General features: G+C 45.5%; 1 protein-coding gene across 6 annotated transcripts in view; it reads left to right on the top strand.

Annotated features, from left to right (window-relative positions):
- BLNK (B cell linker) overlaps positions 1–27653 on the top strand; it is an 849614-nt gene that overhangs the window by 303194 nt on the left and 518767 nt on the right. Inside the window, exon 1 of one of the 6 annotated variants that reach the window (XM_078643454.1) lies at positions 11122–11476. The exons of 3 other annotated variants lie outside the window; for them this stretch is intronic. In XM_078643454.1, the coding sequence (XP_078499580.1) occupies positions 11424–11476 (53 nt within the window). In that variant the 5' untranslated portion in view covers positions 11122–11423. Of the gene's footprint in view, positions 1–11121; positions 11477–27653 lie in introns of those variants that run through there. 2 more of the 6 variants (XM_078643455.1, XM_078643448.1) reach the window with 2 other exon arrangements.

Genomic DNA, 27653 nt, shown 5'->3' with positions numbered 1-27653 from the left:
TAGACCACAAAATTCACAAGTTACCGTGGTTTTGTTTATGACCAACCACTTCCCTCTTTAAGACAAGGCTCATAGTCAAGCATGAACATTTGCATTACAAAGGTCTCATCAGCTCGCTAAGATAGCACTGTGCTCCAAGAGTAGAGTAAGTGGGCGGCAACAGCAACATTTGTACTGTGGTTTCTGTGGAATTCCTGTAGTCTACTTAAACAAATAATCTCTGTGATAGATGTGGGGAAAACCTTGGTCAAATAAAGTGTCGAAATGCTAGGATCATCCCAAAGTGGTCTTCGTTGGTAGACAATCAGTAACCTGGCTAAATACTGAGTCACTTCACTCTTAAGAACTGTAAATAAGTCTTTTTAGAGTAAGGAATTAACTAAGTAGGGGAATGTAGACTTAGCGATTCATCAGTCTTTAGGACAATGGAGAGCGTATCAAGTTCCAGTCTACTTATCGATTGAAGTGAGCATCTTTTAAGTTTAAAGATTGTGATTGCTCATTGTTGTCAATCAAATCGAAAACAAACTTGCATTTACCTCAGTATACCACAGCACAATATCCAAGGACGAACTTCATTTTCGTGAAAAAAGACCTTTTGGACTGGAATACATGATAGGATATCACTGGTCTCCAAAAACCTTCTAACACCCTGCCCACTACTTGCACATTTCAGTTCTACAGACCCTATGTGGGCATTCCAAGGCAACATACAGTTCAACATCAGAGCCACGTATACGCCATCAAGTTACTATCTCAGCAGGAGTCTAGTGTCGTACTTGTCAATCACAGCCAAATGAACAAGCATTGGCAAAGCCAATAGGTTTCAGCTTTAAAAAGCGGAGCTATTGGCTTTTTGCATTGTCATTAGCTAATGGCAAAATCACCACCAGTGCATCAGAAAGCATGTGCATGCATGCACAAACATAATGTCCATCTTGGATGAGTTTTCTACTGGAATAAAGCCACTCCACGATGGCTGATGATGTGTATGTGTCGTAAAGCATCAGTGTGCATGCTTCATGATGCTTGTGTGCACTTGAAGCCATTCCAAGATGGTTGTATGACAGAATATCAAGAACAACAATATTGAATTAGATAAATATTGTGTTCCAAATATGGTTTACAAAAAAATATCTTGTTTATATATTATGATTCAAACTACAAAAATATTGTATCAAAAATATTATGAAACAGAATATCGCCCGGAAAAGCGAGAACATCATTTTTTTATAGATATCAACATATAAGTAACATATTTACAATATTAAATTAATAAAAAATCTGAATTTAAAATATTTGTTTAAATAGGTCACAATATATATGCACATATTATTTAATTAAATACAAAAACAATAATTAAACATTGTTTTAACTATATTACGTTTCAAATATTAACGCTGTTACACTCACAGCTATTTTTATTTACCGGTTCAACGTGACTGCATAGGCCTTTAAAGTTAAAAAGTTGCAGCTGTCAGGCCATCATAAAAGGAATTTAAAAATGTTTTAAAAAATGTTTTAACTGGGGAGCGGGAGAGAGAGTGAGAACACAGAGCAGGGCCAGGGAGCAACAGATGAGCAAGGGTAGGGGAGGGCAGAAAATAGAGAGTATGCAGGAGCACAGTGATGCTCAATAACGAAAAGAGGAACTGGGAGCAAGGTGAGAGTCGGGAAGAGAGCAGTATCAGAGTGGTGGGGAAGAGATGTCAAGAGAAACAATGAAATACATGCACTCCCCTGGAATGGTGAAAGGAGTATCCCCTAAAGCCAGTAGTAGAAGGATGCAACTTATCCAGTCAGAATGGCGTGAGACCAAGATGCTGCTGACCGGAACAACCACAAGAATAGGGAGGAAATCTATGAGAAACAGAAACCTGATATTGACAACACAGCCATTCAGTTTTAAGGAAGGGGCTGACCCACAGTCCACTCTACATATATGTAACGAATTGGAAACAATGGTTCTGTGGCAGATAGTTAAAGCAGTAGACAAGCATAAAATGAGGAAACCATCTTTGCCCAGCAGGAACGACTTGATGTAAATACTATTGTCAGAATCCGATTGGGTCCAGGAGCACAATGATCAGCTTTTAAACTACTTCTTCCATGCTGTTTAAGGCTCTTGCTTGCCACTGGGCTGTTGAAGCACTCCCCCCATAATTTCTTAAGACAACATAATTTTTCCCAACTCTAGTCTTTTAGCGAAAAAAAGGATCTAATGACCTCTAACCTAAGCATGAGAAGGTTAGTCCCTCCTCCCTCTCCTTTTCGATCCCGGAAGTCACTAGTTCCATTAGAATTTTGTCTCGTAACAAGCCCCCTGGCCCAGATGGGGTGTCTGCTGACCTCTTTAAGAGTGACACAACTATCTGGCCACCTTCATTGACAAACATATTTTATTTTTTTTGCATTAAAAGGCACTTTATGTTCTTAGTCCCAATTCATCGTAGTGCCAGTATTCAAAAAGGGTGACCTGGGGAGGGGGGACCCAAAATGTTACAGGCCAATATTGCTTATTGATACCACAGTCAAGGTTTTGGGTCATGTCATCTTAAAAAGGCTGTCAAACTGGGCTAAACAGAACAATATCATTATGGATTCAAGGTTCTATCGAGCAATATTTAAACTTACGCCTCCTGATCCAAAAGTATACGATGGCCAGGTCAGGCCGCCATCTTAGCCACGCCAAGTTCACTCTTTTAAATCTTGTTCAATGCTAGGTCCTCCTGGAGCCCTTCTATTCAGTTGAAAAGGCTCTCCTGAGCCAGATTGTGTGCAGCGGTTCTGGATTTCAGCTTAAGGGTGGGCCAGAAACCTTTAACAAGCATTGAAAATGCAATAGGTCTCGCAATAGAAGAGTTTAACTTTTTTCGTTTTGCAAATGGATGAGTGGCGTTGCGTGGATGAGTGGCGTTGCGTGGATGAGTGGCGTTGCGTGGATGAGTGGCGTTGCGTGGATGAGTGGAGTGTGAGTGGCGTTGCGTGTGTGAGTGGCGTTCCGTGTGTGAGTGGCGTTGCGTGTGTGAGTGGCGTTGCGTGTGTGAGTGGCGTTGCGTGTGTGAGTGGCGTTGCGTGGGTGAGTGGGGTTGGAATGCAATAGGTTTCGCATTAGAAAAGTTGTAGTTATTGGTCTTGTAAATGACATAATTTATTTATTTTTTCGTTGTTAAAATTGCTAAATTGATGGCTTTGTCATTTACAATGCCAATAGTTATAACTTTTGCGAATGTGACACCTATAGCATTTGGAATGCAACATGTTTTGTATTTACGTGACTTATATGGCAGCTCTGGTCGTTATGCTACATCTCTAGATAGTTTTATCTTTCGCAAATGTGACACCTATTGTAACACAATATGTGTTGTGAGGGTGAGTGAGGGTGAGGGGTTGAGGGTGAGGGGTTGAGGGTGAGGGGTTGAGGGTGAGGGGTTGAGGGTGAGTGAGGGTGAGGGTGAGTGAGGGTGAGGGGTTGAGGGTGAGTGAGGGTGAGGGGTTGAGGGTGAGTGAGGGTGAGGGTGGGTGAGGGTGGGTGAGGGTGGGTGAGGGTGGGTGAGGGTGGGTGAGGGTGAGGGGTTGAGGGTGAGTGAGGGTGAGTGAGGGTGAGGGGTTGAGGGTGAGTGAGGGTGGGTGAGGGTGAGGGGTTGATGGTGAGTGAGGGTGAGGGTGAGTGAGGGTGAGTGAGGGTGAGTGAGGGTGAGTGAGGGTGAGTGAGGGTGAGTGAGGGGTTGAGGGTGAGTGAGGGTGAGGGTGAGTGAGTGTGAGGGGTTGAGGGTGAGTGAGGGTGAGTGAGGGTGAGGGGTTGAGGGTGAGTGAGGGTGAGGCTGAGGGGTTGAGGGTGAGTGAGGGTGAGTGAGAGTGAGGGTGAGTGGTGGGTTGAGGGTGAAGGGTTGAGGGTGGGTGAGGGTGAGGGGTTGAGGGTGAGTGAGGGTGAGGGGTTGAGGGTGAGTGAGGGTGAGGCGTTGAGGGTGAGTGAGGGTGAGGGTGAGTGTGGGTGAGGGTGAGGGTGAGGGGTTGAGGGTGAGTGAGGGTGAGGGTGAGTGAGTGTGAGGGGTTGAGGGTGAGTGAGGGTGAGGGGTTGAGGGTGAGTGAGGGTGAGGGGTTGAGGGTGAGTGAGGGTGAGGTGTTGAGGGTGAGTGAGGGTGAGGTTTTGAGGGTGAGTGAGGGTGAGGGGTTGAGGGTGAGTGAGGGTGAGGGGTTGAGGGTGAGTGAGGGTGAGGGGTTGAGGGTGAGGGGTTGAGGGTGAGGGGTTGAGGGTGAGGGGTTGAGGGTGAGTGAGGGTGAGGGTGGGTGAGGGTGGGTGAGGGTGGGTGAGGGTGGGTGAGGGTGGGTGAGGGTGAGGGGTTGAGGGTGAGTGAGGGTGAGTGAGGGTGAGGGGTTGAGGGTGAGTGAGGGTGGGTGAGGGTGAGGGGTTGATGGTGAGTGAGGGTGAGGGTGAGTGAGGGTGAGTGAGGGTGAGTGAGGGTGAGTGAGGGTGAGTGAGGGGTTGAGGGTGAGTGAGGGTGAGGGTGAGTGAGTGTGAGGGGTTGAGGGTGAGTGAGGGTGAGGGGTTGAGGGTGAGGGGTTGAGGGTGAGTGAGGGTGAGGCTGAGGGGTTGAGGGTGAGTGAGGGTGAGTGAGAGTGAGGGTGAGTGGTGGGTTGAGGGTGAAGGGTTGAGGGTGGGTGAGGGTGAGGGGTTGAGGGTGAGTGAGGGTGAGGGGTTGAGGGTGAGTGAGGGTGAGGCGTTGAGGGTGAGTGAGGGTGAGGGTGAGTGTGGGTGAGGGTGAGGGTGAGGGGTTGAGGGTGAGTGAGGGTGAGGGTGAGTGAGTGTGAGGGGTTGAGGGTGAGTGAGGGTGAGGGGTTGAGGGTGAGTGAGGGTGAGGGGTTGAGGGTGAGTGAGGGTGAGGTGTTGAGGGTGAGTGAGGGTGAGGTTTTGAGGGTGAGTGAGGGTGAGGGGTTGAGGGTGAGTGAGGGTGAGGGGTTGAGGGTGAGTGAGGGTGAGGGGTTGAGGGTGAGTGAGGGTGAGGGGTTGAGGGTGAGGGGTTGAGGGTGAGTGAGGGTGAGGGTGGGTGAGGGTGGGTGAGGGTGGGTGAGGGTGGGTGAGGGTGGGTGAGGGTGAGGGGTTGAGGGTGAGTGAGGGTGAGTGAGGGTGAGGGGTTGAGGGTGAGTGAGGGTGGGTGAGGGTGAGGGGTTGATGGTGAGTGAGGGTGAGGGTGAGTGAGGGTGAGTGAGGGTGAGTGAGGGTGAGTGAGGGTGAGTGAGGGTGAGTGAGGGTGAGGGTGAGTGAGTGTGAGGGGTTGAGGGTGAGTGAGGGTGAGGGGTTGAGGGTGAGGGGTTGAGGGTGAGTGAGGGTGAGGCTGAGGGGTTGAGGGTGAGTGAGGGTGAGTGAGAGTGAGGGTGAGTGGTGGGTTGAGGGTGAAGGGTTGAGGGTGGGTGAGGGTGAGGGGTTGAGGGTGAGTGAGGGTGAGGGGTTGAGGGTGAGTGAGGGTGAGGCGTTGAGGGTGAGTGAGGGTGAGGGTGAGTGTGGGTGAGGGTGAGGGTGAGGGGTTGAGGGTGAGTGAGGGTGAGGGTGAGTGAGTGTGAGGGGTTGAGGGTGAGTGAGGGTGAGGGGTTGAGGGTGAGGGGTTGAGGGTGAGTGAGGGTGAGGCTGAGGGGTTGAGGGTGAGTGAGGGCGAGTGAGAGTGAGGGTGAGTGGTGGGTTGAGGGTGAAGGGTTGAGGGTGGGTGAGGGTGAGGGGTTGAGGGTGAGTGAGGGTGAGGGGTTGAGGGTGAGTGAGGGTGAGGCGTTGAGGGTGAGTGAGGGTGAGGGTGAGTGAGGGTGAGTGAGGGTGAGGGTGAGTGAGGGTGAGTGAGGAAAGCATGTTAATAAAAATAAAATAAAATACTGGTGGTTGTGAGTGGGAAGCGGTATACAAACGAGGGAGCAAGAAAGCAAATGGTCTCCGACGAAGTGCTGAGAAAAAATTGATATAGAGTAAACACTTGTATAAAATTCAAAATAAGCTATATATAGATTTGTCACAACTACACAAAAACTATAGTTCATCAAAATGTGCTCCAAGTCGCAGCACAGTGCAAGTGAACAAGTATTAGGTGCATGGAGAAAGTTAATTAAAAAGAGAAACAACGTCTCTTTTTTGGCTTCTACAATAAATTATTTGCAAGGGCACCGACTTCACCCAATGTGAAGGCTGCAATGCATAGAATTATTTGCAAACGGTATCAGTGGAAGCATAAGCGTTTTGACCCCTTGCAACACCTTTTCATGTGTCTTCATCAAGACAAACTAAATGTAGCATACTACAATATAAAAAGGTATAGTTATGGGCCCTACCAATGGCAGCTAGAAGACTATGAACTGCTGAGGTAGCTACACATCTTACCTCTACTACAGCAGTCCAACAGTATCCAGAAGATTAAATAAGAAATATGTTTCATAATACACACAAAATGCAAGTGTTAATGATTAAGTGCCAACGGTCACACCAGTAGACTCCTGCTGAAATTAAGCCCCCAGCCCAAGAACGCGCTCATTCTGGGCGCTGCCTACAAAGGTTCTAAGTAGAAGCAGCGCTTACAAACATTATTGTATCTATTAGTTTGAACAGTTCCACCTGTGCCCGTTAAAGGTTTGTTTAGATAAATGAAAACAACTTTTAAATTCAGAAACGTGAAAACAGAAAATGAATTTACATCCTTCACATTTACAGGTAACCCGCAATCCACCAGGTGCCAATGTTAATTATTTACAGAGGCAAAAAAAAAGAAGGCCAGAGAGACGTGGAAGTGTGCCTTTGTCACAGTGTGTATCGCAGTTTGTCAAAAGGGAAGTAGTTATAACAACGTGCTCAGCTCACTGTGATACATGTTGGAGTGTTGGATATTTCTATTGCCACCCAATTATTAAAGTAAGTCAGTTATTGCGACCTGCACAGTGAGGGGTACCGAATGTGCTTTATGAATTACACTTTATTATGCGTGAATGTGAGGAGCACAGATAGGCATGAAATTCACCAGTAAAAGAAGCGCGGACACAAAAGTGAAAGCGACCTCGACTGCACTGTGTTAATTAGTGGTAAAATCTTCAACAACAGGGGAGGAATGCAGCTGTGTGCCACTGCTCTCTCCCGAGATCCAAACGCCATGGGAAGGAATGTTTAGAGAGGAGTGAAGGGGGCGGGTGAGGAGCCAGTGAACGGAGATAGATTGCAGTGATAAGAAGCAGTACACAGACTGTTTACTGTAGAGCTGTTTGTTAGAAGTATGGGAGAGGTGCTGGGTCTGCCTCCTATTACAGTGAGGGGGCTGGTGTGCTTCCTGTGTGGGCAGCACAAGAGCACAAATGTTGCCGTGGCCCAGACACCTAGGATGAATAACATAATAAGCAGAACACAGATAACTTACACTTTTGGGTGTTAAAAAACGGAAACAGCATATTCCTTAAGTAATATGTATTACAACATGCCCAGAGTAAGCGCCAGGAATTAAACGCCAATGTGCGCACCGGTAAACCCCGGCTGAAATTAAGCCCTAGCACAAGAACACGCTCAGTATAGGCCCTGTCTACAAAGGTTCGAACTAGAAGCAGCGCTTGCAAACATGATTGTATCCACAGTGAGAACAGTTACAACTGTGCCAGTAAAAGGTTTGTTCAGATAAATGAAAACAAACTTTTAAATTCAGAAACGTCAAATCAGAAACTAAAATTAGATCGCTTCACATTTACAGGTAACCCGCAATACCTCAGATGCTAAATTTTAATTATTTACAGAGACAAATTAAGACGAGGCCAGAGAAAGGTGGGAGCGCGCAATGTACCTTGGACTAGCACTACCCTTCCCTAAGAAATATAATCATAATACGCCCACAATGCAAAAGTAAATGACAAGCTGCGAACAAAGCATCCGAAAGCAGCCTAAAGGGGAGAAAGGAGGGGTGAGTGTAAGCCGAGGTGACAATAAGGGCCGCTGTGGAGGGGGAGGGGCGAGCCAGCAATGCGGAGGAAGATATAACAAACAAGGAAGAGAAAATAAACAAGAGATGTTACCACTGTTGCTGACTGTGGGACTTTTGTGGGGGCTACGGTACAGTACACACAGAAGTTGAGAAAATGGCAGCTTATTTCCACTTTTGGTGATGCAAATGTGTTATTTGCAGATCAGTTGGAACGACAAGTAAGTAATATGCAATGCAGGCGCTGCCACAAGGAAGTACACCGTGGATAACTTACAAAGCCCGAGGAATGCACTTTCCATCTTCATTTGAACACATATAAAGTGCAGCAGAGTGTACAAGGTCGTGCGTGAAAGGGAAATTAATGGCATGTAACGGCGAAATAATAATCGTACCTGCTCTAATTCGTTTTGGCCGCAGGCCTGGATTTTGTGGGGTGGGGCTGGGGTGTTAACCATGCCGGACTGTGCATATCAGAGCAGTGGGCGTGCAGCTGCTACTCTATAAACGCTGGCTCCCGTGAGGCTCCGAGGCCGCCAAAGGAATAGTTGCTCACACTTTTCAAAACCCCAAAATGAAATGATAAAGCGAGGCATATGGGTGAAGGAACGGGTCCTGCTGATGTCAGAGTGCCCCCATCTATGCGCCCATATCACACATGGGAGAAGCTTTGACACGTATGGACCTTGAAACAGCCTGCACCTTAATCGATTGAATTACATTCCTATCCCTTATGAGGTACACATACAATGTTCTACTCTATTGATCATGGCGTACAAGAGTAGAGGCATAGGTTTGACCTTCAACTCACTCAGCGGGGACACTTCTGTCTCCTACTGCTGGCTTAACACTGTCCAATGAAAATAAAGTGTATCAGGTGCAAATCACAGGACCTCCCACACCCCTACCACCGGTACCTGGTGCATATTCTGTGCAAGTGACAAACGCATGTTAGAACAGCAATTTTTGCACATGCGTCTCGCGTGCAGATTCATTTTGTCATTATGAACATGCGTAAAAAGTGCAGCATTTCCGATCTGCGTTAGAGCCTATTGAAAACTACGGCTGTCTGTGGCCTTTTGTGTAAGTCCCTCCTTTTCCATATTCCCCTTTGGAATCATGCCCTTTGTTTTTTGAAGCTGGTGCAGCCATGGCGCACCAGAACTATCTTTTTTTTTTTTTTTTTTTTTCGTATCTGTGTAAACTCCGCTGCTATTTCACACAGCTGCATGCTAATATGGCAGCGGGAACCAAAGCAGTGAACAGCGGGAGGGATAACAGAATCATGGCGCATTTCCTCTACCTGCTCGTAAATCATCTTGGGACAATGTAATGTATTCCGAACTTGACTTTATAAAACTGGCAAGTTATCTCTTTTACAAACAAGATTGAAGCTCGCTCGGGAGAGTAGGTGGAGGAGGGGGGAGGAGAGTAGGAGGAGGAGGGGGAGGAGAGTAGAGGAGGCACGGCGAAGTGAAGAGACAAGACGGAGGGAAGGCAGAGAAGGGGAGGGGGGAGGAGAAATGCGACACGGCGGGCAGGGGAGGGGGCGGAGCGGGGAGGGGGTGTGAAAACAGCAGGGGCCTGGAGTGCGGCTGAGGGAACTGATGTGCACGCGCTTTTAAGCTCAATGCACATGCGCATTGAGCTTAAAAGTCACGGGCACTGCAAGGAATCGCCACGATTCCTTGCTTCTTAGTTAAACGTTGTTAAAGCCGCAATAGGCTCGCAAGCTCGATGCGCATGCGCATCGACAGGCGAGACCTAAAAACACTGTTTCATGTTTATAGGGTAGGGTGTCGCTGCTACGTGCTATGGCAGTGATATCCCGTGGTATTCGACTGCGGTCCCCGCCAGAAAGAGGAGAACAAGTTTCTAAGGCATTTGCTGAAGTTTCATCAACATTTGCAGTACATGAGGAACTTGGCCTTAGCTATACCTCAAACATCATTAAACTCAGGCACATATTACTTTGGCTCTCGATATGTTATAAGAGGCTCATTATTCGGGATTGTCTCTCTTTAGCTAACTCCAAAGCAGATCCCTGGTTATGTTACATTCAGTCTGCTTTGACATCTTTGGGCCGCCCCAGCCTTTTCTGTCAGTCGGACGAAATTGTCAAAGATGACTACTACCTGTGGGCTAAACAGAATTTCCTACCCCGGCTCTCAGTTCTTAGGGAGGATCCGGACCAGTTGTCCGAGCATATTGTTTGATAAAAACTGTCAGCTCCCTCAAACTATACGTGACCTGGGTCAACCATATTTACCATTGTTAACTATTATACAGATTTAGGCTGAATTCTTTCCTTCTATTGGTCAGTTTTCCCAAAGATTGGGCGGTGTACGGCTCTTTAGTGCCTTGTGAGTGCAATCAAATTTCTTCACAATCCATGATACATTTTGTAATGTTCTGTAGCTTATACACTCTACTAAGGAAAAAGTTATTGGTTCCCCTTCTACGAGAGGCCTAGTTTCAACAAAGTAAGGTCAGCAATGGTATTCCTCCTCATGTTAGGTGAGATGTGCACCTGTATAAATAAGGGTTGCTTTTTTAGCACCTGCATCAAGATTCTTGGACTGTCTTTAATCTGTTTGTACAAATTGACCGTTTTTAATTGTTTCTGATATATGTTGCAATTGTGTTTGTTTTGTCATTCGTGTGTTAAGGATTATGTATAGTGTATTTTGTGTATATGTGAATGAACTGTTTGTCACATGACTTTTTATGTGTTTTATCTTTTATGGTTATTTATTTAACTGGATAGAGAGATGTTAGTACTACTAAAACAATTTAACTCAAATTTGTTCTTTCCAAACTACTTGGAGTATAGCCAGTTCAGTTGTGATTTGACTTTTCCCATCAACACTCTCTACCATTTTCCGCAGCTATCTGTCCAGTCACTTCCAACAGGACTGATATTTTGTGTTGTGCTGTCCCTTAGACGTATGCAGAGACCTCATGTATAAACATCTTGTTAGTGAATCATTACTTAAGTAGAATGAACCTCCAGGACTTTATAATGTTCTGTTAGAACGTATAACTGACCACAGAATCACACAGCAGAACTATTTATTTACACAACAAAATTGTGAAATAAACACCTCACACAGCTTTTGCCCCGAAGTAGCAAAGACACTGAAATACTTGAGCGAAACTTAATAATTAACTTGCAGAACTGAGGAAGTTTCTCATCTGGTATGTTGTCCCCAGCCATTCAAGGTCGAAGTCGAATACACGGCCTGTTGGACTCTAAAGACGGACATATAAGGCGCCTGTCACTGTGGTTCACTGTAAGCCTGCTGCAGCTGTCTCGGTGGCACACTGCATGTCTGCTCTCTCGGGGTCTCTCGCGTCCTGGTTTGCTGTGTAAAAAGACTCGGAATGGAGTGAGGTGGAAATCCGGAGGAGATCTACATAATTGTCAGCTTCCTCTTTCGTTTCCTGTTTCTACATTATCCCTCCTGGAAACAACAAAGGGGAGAGAAGAAAATGAGTAGTGGTATGCGGTCTGAAACAAGGGCAAACAAGATGACGGTCACAAGGTAGGTGGCATTCTGGGAACGCAAGAGAAATGAAGCAATCCCTGTGCACCCAGCACAAGGTCCCTGAGACCCCCACCTTCCCCCATACAGCCAAAGGTAGCCCTTCTGTAGGTTCGTACCATCCACCCAGAGAGACTGAGGGAAGAAAGGGCAAGGCCGGCTCCCCTCAGACTCCCCCCCACTTACTGGCGCTGCAACAAGGCCAGTCCACGTGAAAAGCAGAGAGGTGACATTTTGTATTTTTATAGCTCATTTGATTACAGGAATTTTCACGCAAACAGCAACAAATCATACCAATGCATATGCATTCGGAACACCTATAGGCAATCAAAGCAGTATACAACATGTGTAGTTCTAGGGCCATTTTTAGTTTAGGACTGTTCTACAAACTAATATGTTTTTAATTAGAAAGCTATTCCTGTGAATCGTTCATTGCCACGTAAAAGCAGTTTTCTCACCTATCATTTAAGAGAAATGCAAACAATTTGTAGCAAAAGTTAATACGTTATACAGCCGCCCCTCTCCTTTGACAGCACGTGTCGATGCAAAAGTCTATAAAGTAAAAGAATCTTCGAAAATCACCGCCCCATTCTCTTGTGCCTCACAAAGGTTCTGTTCTGATGGCCACCAGAAAATACTTCCACAACACATTTCAATCGGAGAAACTAGCGGATTGTTAAATGTTAGAGACAGGCCTACTTGCAGAATGATCTCCATTTATTATTTGCCTGCAGTACGTAATGTAAATTCAATTCACCCGATATTTATTAAACTTGAGGCCAGTCGTACACAAATCTAGACTTTTGATTTCCTGATTGTGATTCTTACTGAATTGCAATTAAGGAAATCGCAATTCCTGATGTAGGAAAACGTACATTCTTTAAATACAATTTATAGTGGGCTGCAAATGGACCTTCCTCATGAATGTTAATGAGGTAGGTTTCAATATGCGATCTATTAGTAAGCAGTGGTCCGCCGGCAGAGGAACCTTGGGACCATTGACCACTATCTGCTCTTTAAAAAAATAATATTTTTTTATATTCTCACAGTGACCCCTTCCAATTTGCGAATGGGTTACCTCCTGTGTCCAGTACATTGGGCAGGGTGTGCCTCAGGGCTCCGTTCTGAGTCCTGTACTATTTCATCTGTACTTTCAACCTCTTGCTACGGTAGCTAGGGACAAAGGCCTCACTATGGTCTCATATGCTGAGAACACGCAGTTGGTGGTGGCCCTCTCTGACGACTCCACACGGGACGCTTCCCATTTTAGGAGCTGCCTGGCTGCAGTCGCGGAGTGGATGACCATCAACTGCCTCCAGCTTAACGCCAATAAAACGGAGGTGTTGCTGGTGGGGAGAGACAGAAGACTGTGGAGTGAGCAATGGTGGCCCACCACTCTTGGTAGTGCACCCACCCCCCAACACGGTGGTAAAAAACTTAGAGGTATGGATGGATTCTACTCTCAGCTTCCCGGATCACACCAAGAAAGTGGCCGGCACTTGATTCGGGGACTTAGGCCCTTGCTGGGGTTTTTTGATCCACCTACCCGTCAGTTGATCGTTCAAGGCTGTGCTTAATTTGTAAAATATTAAGTGCCAGAGCTCTGACCAGGAGGTCACTGCAGCTTGCACCACCCATCGCCCCTGTCATCGCTGCCAAAACAACTACTAACAGTCTCCCTCGCATGTAAATGCGACAGTTTAGATTATTCCAGGTACCCAAAGCTAAAGGAATGGCTGGGGAGGCAGGTATTAGTAATTTTTTAATGTATATTGTTTTCCTCATTTAACTGGTATACTGCTCATCTCTAAATGACATGAGCAGTGCCACCTTGTGGCAGACTGCCCTAAGTGTGGTGTTGACAATTAGGTGCCGGTGCCGAGCACCGGAAACCAATTAAGTGCCGGTGCTCAGCACCGGAAAGCTCCGGCTCAAATTAAGCACTGGGCCATCTTATCTAGACTGGATTATATCAGTTCCCTCCTCCTAGGGGCTAATCAGGCTGAGGTAGTGCGCTTGCAGCAAGTCCAAAATAAAGCTGCCAGAGCCCTGTTGAGGCTCCTGCGTAGCTGCTCAACCGCTGGTGCTATCCAGCAGTTACATTGGTTGCCCATGGCCAAGCGCATCGAATTCAAGGCTCTCTGTTTGTCCTTTAAAATTCTGAAGCTTGCGTCTCCCGGGTTCTGGACAACTTGCTGGTACCTTATGTTCCTAGACGCCTGCTGCGCATTCTGAGGCAACACTTGGTTGTGATCCCTCACGTGAACTGTCTCCGTGTGGGGGGGGGGTGGTCCTTCCGTTGTTTGGCAGCCAAATTATAGAACTCCTTGCCCTTTTAGTTTGGATAGCTTGTTGGCCTTTCAAAAAGCCATTAAGACATTCCTCTTCCCCTTGGCATAGTCCCCCTTTTCTATGTGCACTATTTTCTGCACCAAGACGCCCAGTTTCTTAGCCTCTATGTTCCTCTGCTGTTAGCGCCGGGACGCCTCTTTGCTGAGGCAGCTGCACGCTATCTAAGTCTAGTTAACATTAACATCTCCTTTGAGGCATCAGTAAAACATTAATGTTTTGGGACCGGAATTTGATCGCAAAACATGAATGGGACACTTTAAACACACCTGTTCCAAATACTAAAGTGTACATTTAAAAAAAGCATTTTGCAGTCGCAAACGGACCAATTTATGACCACAGAAATGGTTTTTAGGTCTCGCTGGAATAGCATCCGAAGGATGCGTCCAGCTGGAGACGTATAGCTGGCCGTCTCGGGGGAATTAGGGACAAAAGGGTGTTACGAGCTTTGCCGTGAGGATTTGGGTGCGCGAACGCGCACGTCCAGCCTCGCGCCGCGCCATGCACATCCCCGGCTCCGATTTCTTCAAGTTGGCACACATGCGCGCGCATATACACACATATACACACACAGACAGACAGACACTCGCTCGCTCACACCCCCCCCCACAGTCATCGGTCTCTTTTAAGCACACACACGCATACACACAGACTCCAAGACACATACACACACGCACGCTCACACACATACAGAGACCCCCCCACCCCTCCCCCCGCCGCACGCGCACACACACCTCCACCCTCGCAGCTCAGCAAAGGCCCCTACTCACCGGTACTCGTCTCCAGGCGAGGGCTCGTTGCAAGCGGCGGCGGTCTCTTCCTTCGGTGCGGGGCTCTCTCACCTCACGGGAGCCCCGCTAGCGCCAGCCGCCCTTCTCCTCCTGCCCACACGTCGCAGTGCTGGGTAGGCTCCTGCCTGGGCTTCCGGTGTGTGTTGATGTCCCGCCCCCGGCCTGCCTGACTTCCGCCCGTGATTGTGCACGCCACGCAGTGTCAGCACAAAAGGTTTCTTTGCAATTTTTAATGTATTTTAAATCCAACACCCTTTAGTGCATGTTTCTTCTTACTCTCTCCCCTGTCTGCTACTCACACTTCACATCTACCCCCTACTCTCTACATGTGGCACCGTGACTCCCCAAAGTTTATTGCATCCTGTGCCCCTCCTATGTGTTATTTATTTATTTATTTTACACGCAGCTAAGACAGATCCTACCTCGCTGCTCTCCAAGATGGGTGTCTAACCATCTTAAAATGGTAAAGTAAAACATAGGGGACACCATGTCCTGGTGCATTTGCACATATATATACTGAAAAATAAACCCCTATGTAACTCTCACCACGCTGGTGCCAGCCACTTTCCTAAAGTTTGCAGGTTCCACACTCTGTGTTTGCTTTTAAATTTGTATGTTTATTAAATAATAGCTAGTCCCTGTCACCTACTACACATTGCACGTTGCATTTTAAGATTTTGTTTTTGTATTTTTATTCATCCATTCACACCCTTTACGTTAATATAGCCAATGCTTTACTGTATATGAAGCATCGTCAGAGTGGCTTTTTAATATTGTTTTGGTTGTGTTTTGCAATGCTAAGGGGTGAATCCTATTCAGTAGTATCCGGGAAGGTTGGATTACAAATGCTATAGGTGTCACATTTGCGAAAGTTATAACTATTGGCATTGTAAATGACAAAGCTATTAATTTAGCTATTTTCAAAACAAAAATTGACATTTACAAGACCAATAGCTCAAACTTTCCTAATGCGAGACCTATTGCATTGCAAATGCTTGTTACATATGACCCTCAGTGCCTTTTTTTAGACAGCACCACTCAGAAACGGGCTATTTCCTGTTTTAAAAAAAGCTGTGTTCACAATTGACTACAGTTTCTCAGTGTCAGGCCATAGGGCCTACAGAACTCTGAGGTGAACGGGCAGGGATTTGATTCAGTGATGTCATCAATGATGTCATTTGTGATAATTCCAGCGTGACCATGTGTGACATGAGCAATGCAGTAGTAAAAATTATGGTTACATAGTTTACCACAGACAGCGAATATCTGTGATTGGTTTTATAACACCTTTTTGTTGTGTAAGGAAATAAATAACCTTTAATAAAGTTTTTTTCTTTTGATGTTTTTTGAATTTGTTACCATTTTCATATACACTTTTCTCTGTTTAAAGTATCTTTGGTCTTTGGGCACAAGGCGTTTGGTTGTTCACAACAGATTATTGGTGCCGGTGTGACCTTCGGGAAACAACCATTACAACACAATCATTACATCGCACTACCTTCACATAGCAGTTATTACATCGCAACATACTTTACATTGCATGTCATTACAACGCAGCCATTACATTGCATGTCACTACAACGCATGTCATTAAACCGCATGTCACTACAACGCAGGCATTACAACGTAAGTAATTACAACACATACCATTACAACGCATAGTACCCTTACACTATCCAACACTTACCCTACTGTTGCCCTCACTGGAATTAGAATAGTAATTATTACCCCTATACTATCCATCACTTACCTTAAATGCAATGTAATGGTATGCATTGTAATGGTATGCGTTGTAAAGGTATAATGCGATGTAATGGAATGTTTTGTAAAGGTAGTTTCTCAAAATGCGATGTAATGCCATGCTATGTAAAATAATGCGTTGTAAAGGATGTTGCGATGTAAAAACTGCATTGTAAAATCATGCATTGTAAATATATGCGTTGTGACGTCATACATTCGTGACCTTCAGCCATGTCCTTTCGATTCATGTCCCTGCCCCTAGAACCTTCGGGCATTATCTATGCCCAGCTGGCTCGCGGCACAGTGTATGACGCTCTGCAATACGCTGCACCCAATTCTATACCTACCTAACCATAAGAGGACCTGAGCCATGCTCAGTGGGCTCCAGAAGTCAGTAGAGTCTGACATTTGGCATGTCCTTTTCCGAACCCATCAGCTCAGGAGACCACAGTTCTTGGCCTGTCCCATTCCCTGCTGTATGTCCGTGCAATCGGTGAACTTTTACTATGTCTTGCACCTGGTCCTCCAATCCCGAAGCCCATAAGTTGTGACATCTGTCAACACCACAAACGGATAACGTATCCGCAAGGCTTTCAAAACATCCAAAAAAAGGCCTTGCTAAGTCTTATAATTTCTCTTTATGCACTTGACGTGCTATTGTAATCTCAAAAACCTGAATTTGGAGGTGAAGGCTGTAATATGTTATCAGATTGGGTTGTGCAAACTTTCAGCTCTGGCAGAATGGAAATGAATGGCAAGGTCAGCTTACAGAGCTTTTATTTATGTATTGATTTGTGAATAAGATCTTTGATTTTTTCCAAACAATATGCACACTTTACATTATAACAGATAGTTTTGTATTCAGAAAATATGCACATTAGTTGAACAGGTATGTTTTTACATTTTTTCAAACACTCGATGGAAAGTAGTATTGACCGTTACGAAACAGACTGTGTTTAGAGAATTGATAGCCTCTGCTGGAAGCCAGGTGGAACAGTTAGCTATTGTCTGAAGAGTATAAATATGTACATAGACAGTGTACACAGTAAATGACTGATAATACAACATGAACACAAACACCTTAATCCCATGCTGTCAAATGTGTATGATGTGCATGGAGAACATAATATGACCTGATGACACAGAGAGCTGGCAAACCTGCCACTAAACAACACTCCCCTCCCTACACCCAAAGACAACAAAGTTAGGTAAATCCCTTTAGGCAGGGATATAATGAAAGCAAGGGTAGTCTGGATATTGAAACAAGAAGGTCGGCTGTAGAACAGGAACAGGCAAACCATTATAACTCAACATCCAACCATCTTACCCCTGGGAGGACAAACAATGCTGTACGGGGCAAATGTGGTGGTAATTTAACTGCCCCAGGAAAGCAAAGTAAAATGTATGACTTCAATGAAAGGGGTAATTACTTTATGTAACCTACTGTTGCAGAGATGATGCACACAGCCTGTCTTTGCTTGTTATACTTTTGCCAGAGACTTGGGAGCAAGACGTAAATTGAGTTTTGTTATGATAGACCATGCAAGAGTCATGTCCACTGTTTTTTTAGGAATGCCCAGGATACCGATGCCCTAATGCGACTTCCTCTAAAAGTCCTGAAATGATGCTGACACCTGATTAAAGCGATAAGAGTTTGACAAGTCAGGCAAAATGAACGGACTGCTAATGTGCCACCTTCTCGAGATGTTAGTCACCCCAATGAACTGCATACCAAAGCTGTGTCCAGCCTAGAACTCGTAACGAGATTTGCAGGTTCAAGTTGTCAGCTGGCACTAGTACCCAAACTGGTAGGTAAGAGGCATCCCTAGGAGTTTCTGTGCAATTTGAGTGCTGCAGTTTAAGTCAGCAGGGACCAGAATTCTGAAGCAACCAATATTGAGTACCATAAATAAGGTATTTGGGCAAGTCATTGATTCCCAAGCGGTTGGTTTTGAACCACTCTGTCTGCTTCCTTGGTGCATTCTAGGCCACGATGTGTATTCAGCTTTCACCACACTGCCATAGAGGCAGGGAAAGTGATACACCTCCATGGATCTGCCAGTTATTGGCCTTGGCCCTTTCTGCAGGGATATCCCCAAATATTTTGCCTTTACCCTCCTGTTTATGAACAGTTTTTTATTAGCTGCTAGGACTCTGTGCAATTTGCCTCTGCTAACCTCTCTCCTTAAAACATGGTAGAATTGGCTTATTCCCAATTTGCATATTGAATTTATTTGTACGTTCCTAGTAAAGTGCCACTCTAGGTGCCCAGGGCCTGTAAATTAAATGCTACTAGTGGCCCTGCAATATTCTTTATGCAACAGGGCAAACCAGTCTTCCCTCAAGGAACTGGGTATTGCAATGTACAAATACAATGCTCCCGGAGGAATTATTCATACTCAAATCAACCAGCCGTGAAAAACTCTCACATATTCCTTAAACAACGTACTGCTGTAAACACAGATATGTTTATATGAAATTAATCAAGTTACAATACATACATTTTATAAAATGCAATTCAAGATAAGCAAGTACAAATTCAGCAACACTGGTGCCCACCTCCCACACGATCCCTACAACCTTTGCAATGTACATCCAATCCTAGGATCTGGGGAAGCGCAAAGTCTTCTTAACTATGTAGGTTTATAAATCCACAGTTAAATGTAGTTCATCCTTTCGTTTCAGGTACTGAGATGATCGATACTCGAAACGAAAGGATCATGTGGAAGGCACCAGTGTTGCTGAATTATCTTTCACTACTGCAAGGCCTACCTCTCCCATAGAATAGAATTGGAGTTACATTATTATATTTAAAAAACTGTAATTTATCAAATGGGAGCAGATAGCCTGTTAATGTTTGGTGTCTTTGGAATTGTGATGAAAAATCCTGACTTATGGGATGTATAATTTTAAATAACAATTTTAAAAAAGCCACTTTTAAAAAAGTTGGCATTTTCTTGCCTTATTCATTTGGTGCATGTAGCTTGTCTCTCGATCACATGACTGGGTGTAGTTGACAGTTGGGCTGTGTGTATTCCTCCTAGACAGCCATACACAATAGGGAGCTTGGGTGTGCCTGGATGGGCCATCACTGTCAGGATGGGAGGGAGGAGCTGAACACAGCTCCACTTACAATTGAATAGGCTATGTCCTGCCTCCACACAAAGGGCTGCATACCCCCTGTAGTTAGCCTGGAGCTAGGCCAGGGAAGGCAGGGCAACTGTTCACTTCAAAGGCATTGCTTTAGAAGCTTCTCCCCACATCAAAGGCACAACTGGGTATACATTTTGGACTTTAGGCATCAACTCTTCAATACGCCTCTCGACCTGTGGATACCCTGCCAGAAAGAAGGACTGCTGTGCTGCTGAAAGGACTGCCACTTTTCTGCCCTGCTGCCCTCTTGCCTGGAGGAGAAGGACTGAACCTGCATCTCCGAATCCAGGGCCCCATTGTGGCTCCAAGGGCTAGTTGGCCGGCCTCTTGATCAGAAGTCTCAGGGATGTAACAGGCTTCTAACAATCTTGAACCCATCACCTGGACTCTGACATCTGTGAGACCTGCCCTCCCAAGTGGTGCCACCTCAGTCCTGGACCGTTGGAAGAGGGACTGAAGTTGCTCTGCCAAGCCCAGCTTTCATCCCCATTGGAACCAATGCAAATCAATGCAAAGCCTTGATGCACAACTGCAAACCTAATCAGAAACTACGCTGAGCAGCCGCGGCCCGTGAAGGGAGTTACGGTGGGGCAGGAAGGTGAGGAGGGGGAGGGGCAGGGTGGAGGGTGCTAAAAACCGGCATATGGATAATTGCAGGTAAGTACACAATTTAATTATTAAAACGAAATTTGTAGTGCGCACTGCATCGCATTTTGCGATGCAGTGTGCGCTACGAAGTTCAGCAACAGCAGTGCTAAATGCGAATCCAGTCCAGGTCTTGCGCTGAGTGAGCACGTGAGCAGAAGCAGCAGTGTGGCGGTAGCAGTGGCGGTTATGACATGGCAGCAGCAGCGGGAGGCCAGGAGGAGGCCAGAAGGGTCGCAAAACCGCTAGCCGCACTAGGAGCTGCGGCAAAGGTCAAGGATTGGAGCGGCATTGGAGTTGCGGCTCTGCCTGGAGGGTCGCAAAACCGTGAGCCACACAAGGAGCCGCAACAATGGTCGTGGATTGGAGCGGCATTGGAGTTGCGGCTCTGCCAGCAGCGGCGTTGTGGGAAGTCGGGAGTCGCGGACCCCGCAAATTATAGCGGGAGCCACACAGAGGCTGCAGCGTGGAGTCGTGGGAGTCGCAGGAGACTGCGAGGTGCTACAGCGGTCCCTGCCAGGCGAGCGGAATGCTATGGTGACTGTAGAGACTGGGGAAGCTTAGGTGAGCTGCAGGTGGCGAACGGACTTGGTGTGGTCGTTCTGGGGCGGTGGTGGTGGTATTGGTGGTGGCAGTAGAGAACTGTGTGGGTATGGCAATAGCATCTGCAGTGTGTTACCATTTGTAGCCACCCATAGCCACTCCTGGCCCACCCTCATCGTAGTATTACCACGCTTCCCTCTGCAGTATCCATCTAACGGAGGCACAGAGGCTAAGAGGTCACTAGGGGCCTAGGTGAGAAAAAGCAGCAGCAGCAAAAGCAAAAATAAAAGCATAAGAAGCAAAAGGGGTGGGCAGGCACCAGTTTTTGGCCAACCCGATCCTGACAAACTCCTCGAGCACAGAAAATCGTGTGTTTTTGCAGCAACAATGTTAGAGAGCAAGCACCGGCAACAGAGCCCTTCAGCAACAGCCACCAAGGGAGGCACGGAGGGTCAGCAGAATTGGGCTCAGTACAGGACACCGGAGCACCCTGGAGCACATAGGAGAACTCCGCTGTCAGTGCACCCAAGAGGGAATAACCCAGAATAACACAGACCCCCGATAACTAAAAGAAATTTGTCAACATTCAACTCAACTTCCCCACAAGGGAAATGAGATCGGGGAAAGTTCGTCAAACTTCAACAGGCAAAAAAACAAATCAAACCAAATCCAAAAAATCTATTGAAGAAGGCTCTCCATCAAGCCGAAAAAGAAAGGCTTCAAATTGAGAGAGAGGCTGGTCTCAGCGCCGACTCCGGAAACAACACCGCTGAGTCAGAGAAGCAAAACCAGGATTCACAAATTCTTCTTTTTAAACGACCCACTGGCTGTGATTTACGCACCAACAGTTGAGGCCACCCTGCTGCTAAGCCCAATTTTTTCAGACTTTAGGACCAACAAGGGCCTCTTCAATACAGGAACACCTGCTCAACAAACAAATTGTGACCCCACTCATGTCAAAATAAGTGCTTCCTCCTTAAAAGTCCTGCCAAACACCAGTATGCTGATGACATTGTGGTGTTGAGCCAAAGTCCCATTGGATTACAAAGAGCGATAAATAACCTAGTAACCTACTTGGACCAGGAAAACTTGGAACTAAACAAAGAGAAAACCAAAGTTGTTCGCCTAGTGGACACTAAAAAAATTAAGTTTATATGGCTTGTAAAAGGGGCAACGGTGGAAGAGCAAGTGTCCTACAAATAACGTGGCATAATAATAGGGCGGGGCACAACGCACAAGGAACACAAATTGCCAGAAAAAAACAAAGCGCAATCGTTAACTTTTGCATACAGATACAGATTACTGTATAAAAAACTAGACTGCCCGAACCATAATCACCTCTTAAAAGTGATGGCTGCTCAAATCCTGCCTACACTGTCATACGGTCTAGTCACCTGGTGCGGCAAGGAGGCAGATCTGTTAAAAGAACTTCAGACGAAGGTTTATAAGGCCATTTTCAATCTGCCAAAGTCTGCCTCTCCAGCTCAGGTCCGGCTGGAATTTGGCCTCCAGAATCAGAAATTCAGGGGTATGAGCAGCTACGTTAGTCTATGTCATAGTTTCCGCTCCTTTGATCAAGACACAATGAACATTCTATGCTGGGAAGAAATGAAACACCAGATGGATCAAGAAACACCAAACTCATGGGGAAGTTACTTGTGAACATCACAGGCTAAGCTGGAAATACAAACAGCATGGGATAACATGGCAGACAGAGCAAGCATTAGTAAAGCTGTCAATGACACAGCAAAAAAGAAATCTTTTTTGGAAGATAAAAAAGCAATTTCCAAACGTTGGCATGGATGGACTGTGATTAATTCTTACAAATCTCTAAAGCCGCAAGCTTATTTAACAGCTCATTTTAGCTTGCAGTTAAAAAAGAGCTTCGCAGACTATTGGATGGGTTTGCGCGATTCAAGCAGCCATCTTGGAAAAACACCCAACAAGCAGCTCATTGTCGATTATGTGGCTTTTACAAGGAATCTTTAACTCATCTGCTATGTGTATGCCCAGTAGTTATTGATCTGAGGAGACAGTATTTAAATCCTATTTGTAACGAATTGAATATTTGCACATGCAGGCAAGCCGTGATACGCTGGTTGGAAGGGTCCCCTATAATCTTGGCCTGCCGGGGATTAATATACCTGGCAGAAGTAAGGAAACTTTTACGGCAAGCTAATCTGGAGGAAAACAAAGAAGTATGATCATTGCCTGCAGGGGCCTAGCTGATTCATTTTTGTAACAAACGGACTGAATGTAAAACTCATTAAGAGACAATTTAATTAGCAGGCCCTCAGAAATTTGCTTTTAAAACACACCTTACACTTTACTGTATGATTGCACTTTTTTCAGGACCCTGCTATTTTTAAATAGGGCTTTCTAATTATCCAGCTTGTTGTTTTAAAACACTGATCGTAAGGTTGAAAGCACTATCACGGTACCAATGAAAAATATTTATTTATTAAATATCTCTATAACGCATTCATAATATTATATGCCAATGGTTTAGCACTTGCACTTTAGCTAATAATCAAAGGGATCCCATCAATGTTGCCTGGTTTAAATCGTGTATGTAAAGACATATTTTATTTGTTTGGAAATTTTTAAAGATTTTAATTAATCATAAACAATAAACTATGACTGACAATGAGATAGGTGTGATCACTTGTGGGACGCAAATGGTTAATGGAGTTAATAGATATGTTGTTAGATTTTAGGTTGCAGGACGATGGTTTCAAAGACAGAGAGATTAAGGCAGGCAGGAATGTGACACATAGTTCAAATACACATTGGAGGTATGCAGAAGGTAGAAGTGAAGGAGAGGGTCATTCAAAAGAAATACAGGAGGGCCAAACTAAAAGTTTAAGCAAAGTTCAATGTTTGAGGGAGGGTTTTAGAAATATAGAGGTGGAGATTTTTTAAGAGAGCATGCAATTTCTGGATCAAAACCTGTAGAAAGAAACAACAAAACCTTCTGCTGCAAGACCCAACTACAGGTTTAAATTCTGTTCTGAAAGACTGTGGCTTTTTGCAGTATTTTAATAGACACTTTTTAACTTTCAAAGACGTGGAAGATACATGCCTACCCATAAAAAGCAACCCCAGTGCTTGTTGTGAGACCCCTTTATGAATGACCATCAAGCAATGTGACATTTGAGCACGTCCTAATACCTGTAATTACCATTTGACAACACCACCGAGAAGGTTAGAGTCAAATTGCTTGAAGCATGTGATGCTAATTCAAGCTCGTGTGTACACCTCCCCTCGGTATACAATACATTCAATATTTGTAAACCCAGAAAAGGCCCCTGTCTGTACCTACTACAGCAGTACATTCAATACTATGAAGTATTGTTAAAGTTTATGCAAATCATTTTACACCATACATAAGTTATACATATAAAAATGTAAAAAATTAAGCACCCACCAACTTAAAGTACAACAAGACAGTTGATAAGCATGTTGCAGCAAGCATCATTGATAATTTCAGTGTATGTTGATCTGACACATACATTACCTAGTTCGGAAAGGCGCCAATCATTACAGGATGGTTTTGCCCCCTGGCCCCACCTGAAAAGCACCGGGCCCCACAGAACAGACACCCCAGTCTGCAGAATGGATGTGTCTGAAATCACCATGACCCTCCACCACCCATCTTGCCTACTAGTGGGGCACACCTGACCCCAAACTTTGCAGTTAGTAGTGTTTCACCCTATGTTCCTTATTATGGGTCAGTTTTGCAGTTAGACGCTGCAAAATGTGTATTTAACTTATGTGAGCTGGCCTACATGAGCATGTGAAGAGCTGACATGTTTATGTGTATTTTCTTGTCATATTGAGTATCACACTATACTTCGCTGCTACCATTCACCACTGCAAGCTCTGTTCAGTGTATGTTTACTTGTTTTTCTGACTAGGGACTTTTAACCTGTGGGTTCATGAGAAGTTTGCTGCCAGTCTAAACTGCCTGAACTGGTGTCCTTTCTTGTGTGCTGACAGCTGTACAGGATCATTCGTTTTTCAGTAGCGTCACTTTTGACAGGTCCTTGTTTACTCTAAGCGCCATGACTCTTGCATCTCAAATACTTTGTGGCAAACAGCTATTTAGTTCTGGTATTAATGAGCCTAACAGTGACCTTCTCTTTATCAACGTTGCTGCAGATTACCCATTTTTAGGCTTGCAGCATTCCGTCTCTTAATTATGTGTTGTTAACGCATTGGCATCAAGATGATTACATTACTGTTGGAATACACACTTTGGACTTCTTTTTTAAATGGACTCCTTTTGGGCAACTTATGTTTGTGCCAGTAACGGAGTCAGGTTATCTATGCTAATTACCTTTTAAATACAGACTGTAATTGAAGGAAATGTGTAAGATTGGCCAACTGCTGCGTTTAATTATTGCAGTAATTTATTTATTGTTTGTTCTTTTTCTGATTCAAATATTTATTTGCATTTATTATCATAGGGTTTTGCATTTATATTTCTGTGCAAGGCAGCGCTATCCTCCGACGAAAGCACTGAAGCAGTTTGAAATGATCGACAACCGTTCGTTTTAAAGCGAGAAATGAAACTGCTGTTTTGATAGTGCAGGGAAAACCGGAGAGGAAATAGGGATGTTAAGTGTATTTGTAAAGCACACTATAAGGGTAGCCTAGCAGTGAGCAGGTGTGTGTGCATAGCCCTGCCTATGGTAGGTTGGTTAATTGAAAAGCCAGGTCTTCAGCTTTTTGCTGAATACAAGAAGAAAGGAGGATGTGGGGAGGGATTTAAGAGAACGCTCGTCCTCCTGATCTGGTTCTGTGTATGCGTGGGATGTGTGCAAGTAGGACTCCTCTGCAGTCGAGGTGTCTGGGTGGCTGGTGGAAGGAGATCCAATGGTTCAGGTAGTTGGGGCCTAGGTTATGTAGTGCCTTGCATGTGTGTGTCAGAACCCGTTCAGAAGGCCACGGGACACTCAGGGGTTACTGGACCAAATCATGGTGTTTGAGGCTTTTTACTCCTGATCCTCCTGGACCTGGTGTACCATGGATCCTGAGCAACTGGTTCAAGTACCCCTCCTGCACTTGACTCTCAGTGGTAGCTGTGCATGAGCAGTCAAAGGCTCACTCGGGGGAAGTGTATATATGGATTAACGAACGTGAATCCAAACTCAAAGAGAACAGCAGTATCAATAAATCAATGTCCATTGATTATAATAAAAAAATAAGTATTTTATTTCTAACTCCATGAATTCAAAAAAAGATTATGACACTCCTAAGTAATAACAAAATTCCCCTTGAGGTCAGGGCTTTTTTACTGGCAACCCCCTGTTCTACCTACTCCTCATAATATGGTTAGGCTATTCTGCATTCACTTCTGGCCACATCCAGGGATTGCTTGCTATTAAGTCATAACTCAAGAGCTCGCTTCAACACTTAGAAAATAGTCAAAAGTTTCTTTGGCGCCGCAGTGCCCTTAGCGGCGAGTCTCCCTGGGCATGAATCATCTCAGTGAACCCACCCTTCGAATGCAAGGTTTTAGACCTCCTTGCTGAGTCAGTCTGCATGCAGGAGTCATGGCAGCTCCGAGGGAGCGCAGGCTGTTCTTAAGCTGACACAGCCGGCTACAGCAACTTGGGTGCGCCTCCTGCACTGTAAGTTCTGCGATACCCACCGGGGGAGTGGAGTTGATTTCGATGCTCCCAATCTGTGTCCCAGCGATAAGGCAATGCAACCCACAGCGTCTCCCTCAGTCCATGATGGCAGGTCGGTCACAATCCTCGATGCTTCCTTTGACCACGGGTCACATAGATTTACATTTTTCAGGTGGCAGCCTGATCCTCGCAATATATAATATTCTGGCAGTCCCTCCTGGTACACAGGGTTGCCACAACACTTCCAAATGAGGTTCTGGCCCTCACCGCATGGCAGACTGTACCACGGCAGCCCCTCCTGGAATCGGGGGTCACCGCAATGATGTCACACAGGCTTCACTCTCCCCACATGACATTTAGTTCAAGGCTTTCTTCACAGCTGCCTTCTCCTGGCATAGGGGGTTTGCTGACTTAGATCTGCAAATGGCCAACCACCTGATTGGTGCAGCAGCCATCTCCTCACACCTTGTACCAGGAGTCCTCTAGACGCCCTGTCCTCAATAGACCCTGCTGCCCCTAATGCTCTCCTCTTCTTCACAGTGCACACTGATCTTGACAAGCAGGCAGGCACAGGTGCATCAGACCAGATGGTCATGGTTTCCCTTGGTGATATCCAATCACTCAACAGGGATACTAGGAAGCCTTGGCCCCCAGTCCTGGCCACAGGCAGAAGTCTTGCAGAGCTTTCACTCCTCACACAGCTCATCTGACTGCTTGGCAGATGACAGTTCTTGAGGTCTCAATCTCCCCTTCTTATAGTCCATTTCCAGACATCAAATATGATTTAGGGCCTGAGGATGAGCCTGGCTGCTGAGTCCTGGATGGTTTGTAATCTTCTAGTGAGCTGCTTGATTATTACAGCGTGGAGTGTATTCACATACTTCAACTTGATGTTGACTAGGGTGTGAGTCACAATTCTTTTAGTGTTGCTTGGGAGCCTTTTGAAGATATCCCTCAGCATCTTTAGAGTGTGGAAGCAGGATGTAGTGATGGCATTGACTTTTGTGGTCATATCCAGTTTGCTGTCAATTAATATTTCAAGGTTCCTGGCGTGGGTTTGGGATGTGGCCCCAAGATCACCCGGCCACCAGTTGAAGTCCATGGTGAAGTGTTCTTGCCAAGAATCACTGCTTGTTTCTTGTCAGTGTTGAGCTTGAGACAGCTAGCTTTTCTCCAGTTATCCATTTCGGTCCTGCCGTCCGGTGAGCTTGTTTCTTGTGTTGAGGGTCTTGTCCGCGAAGGAGAGTATGAGTTATGTGTTGCTTTTGTAGGCGAATATGCTGATGTTGTCCATAGGGATCACGTATGCATTGAATAGGG

This window comes from Lissotriton helveticus, chromosome 5_1, assembly GCF_964261635.1.
Source record: "Lissotriton helveticus chromosome 5_1, aLisHel1.1, whole genome shotgun sequence".
NCBI classification, from domain to species: Eukaryota; Metazoa; Chordata; class Amphibia; order Caudata; family Salamandridae; genus Lissotriton; species Lissotriton helveticus.
The sequence above is the reverse complement of the archived record's forward strand: the minus strand, read 5'-3'. Positions and strand labels throughout refer to the sequence as shown.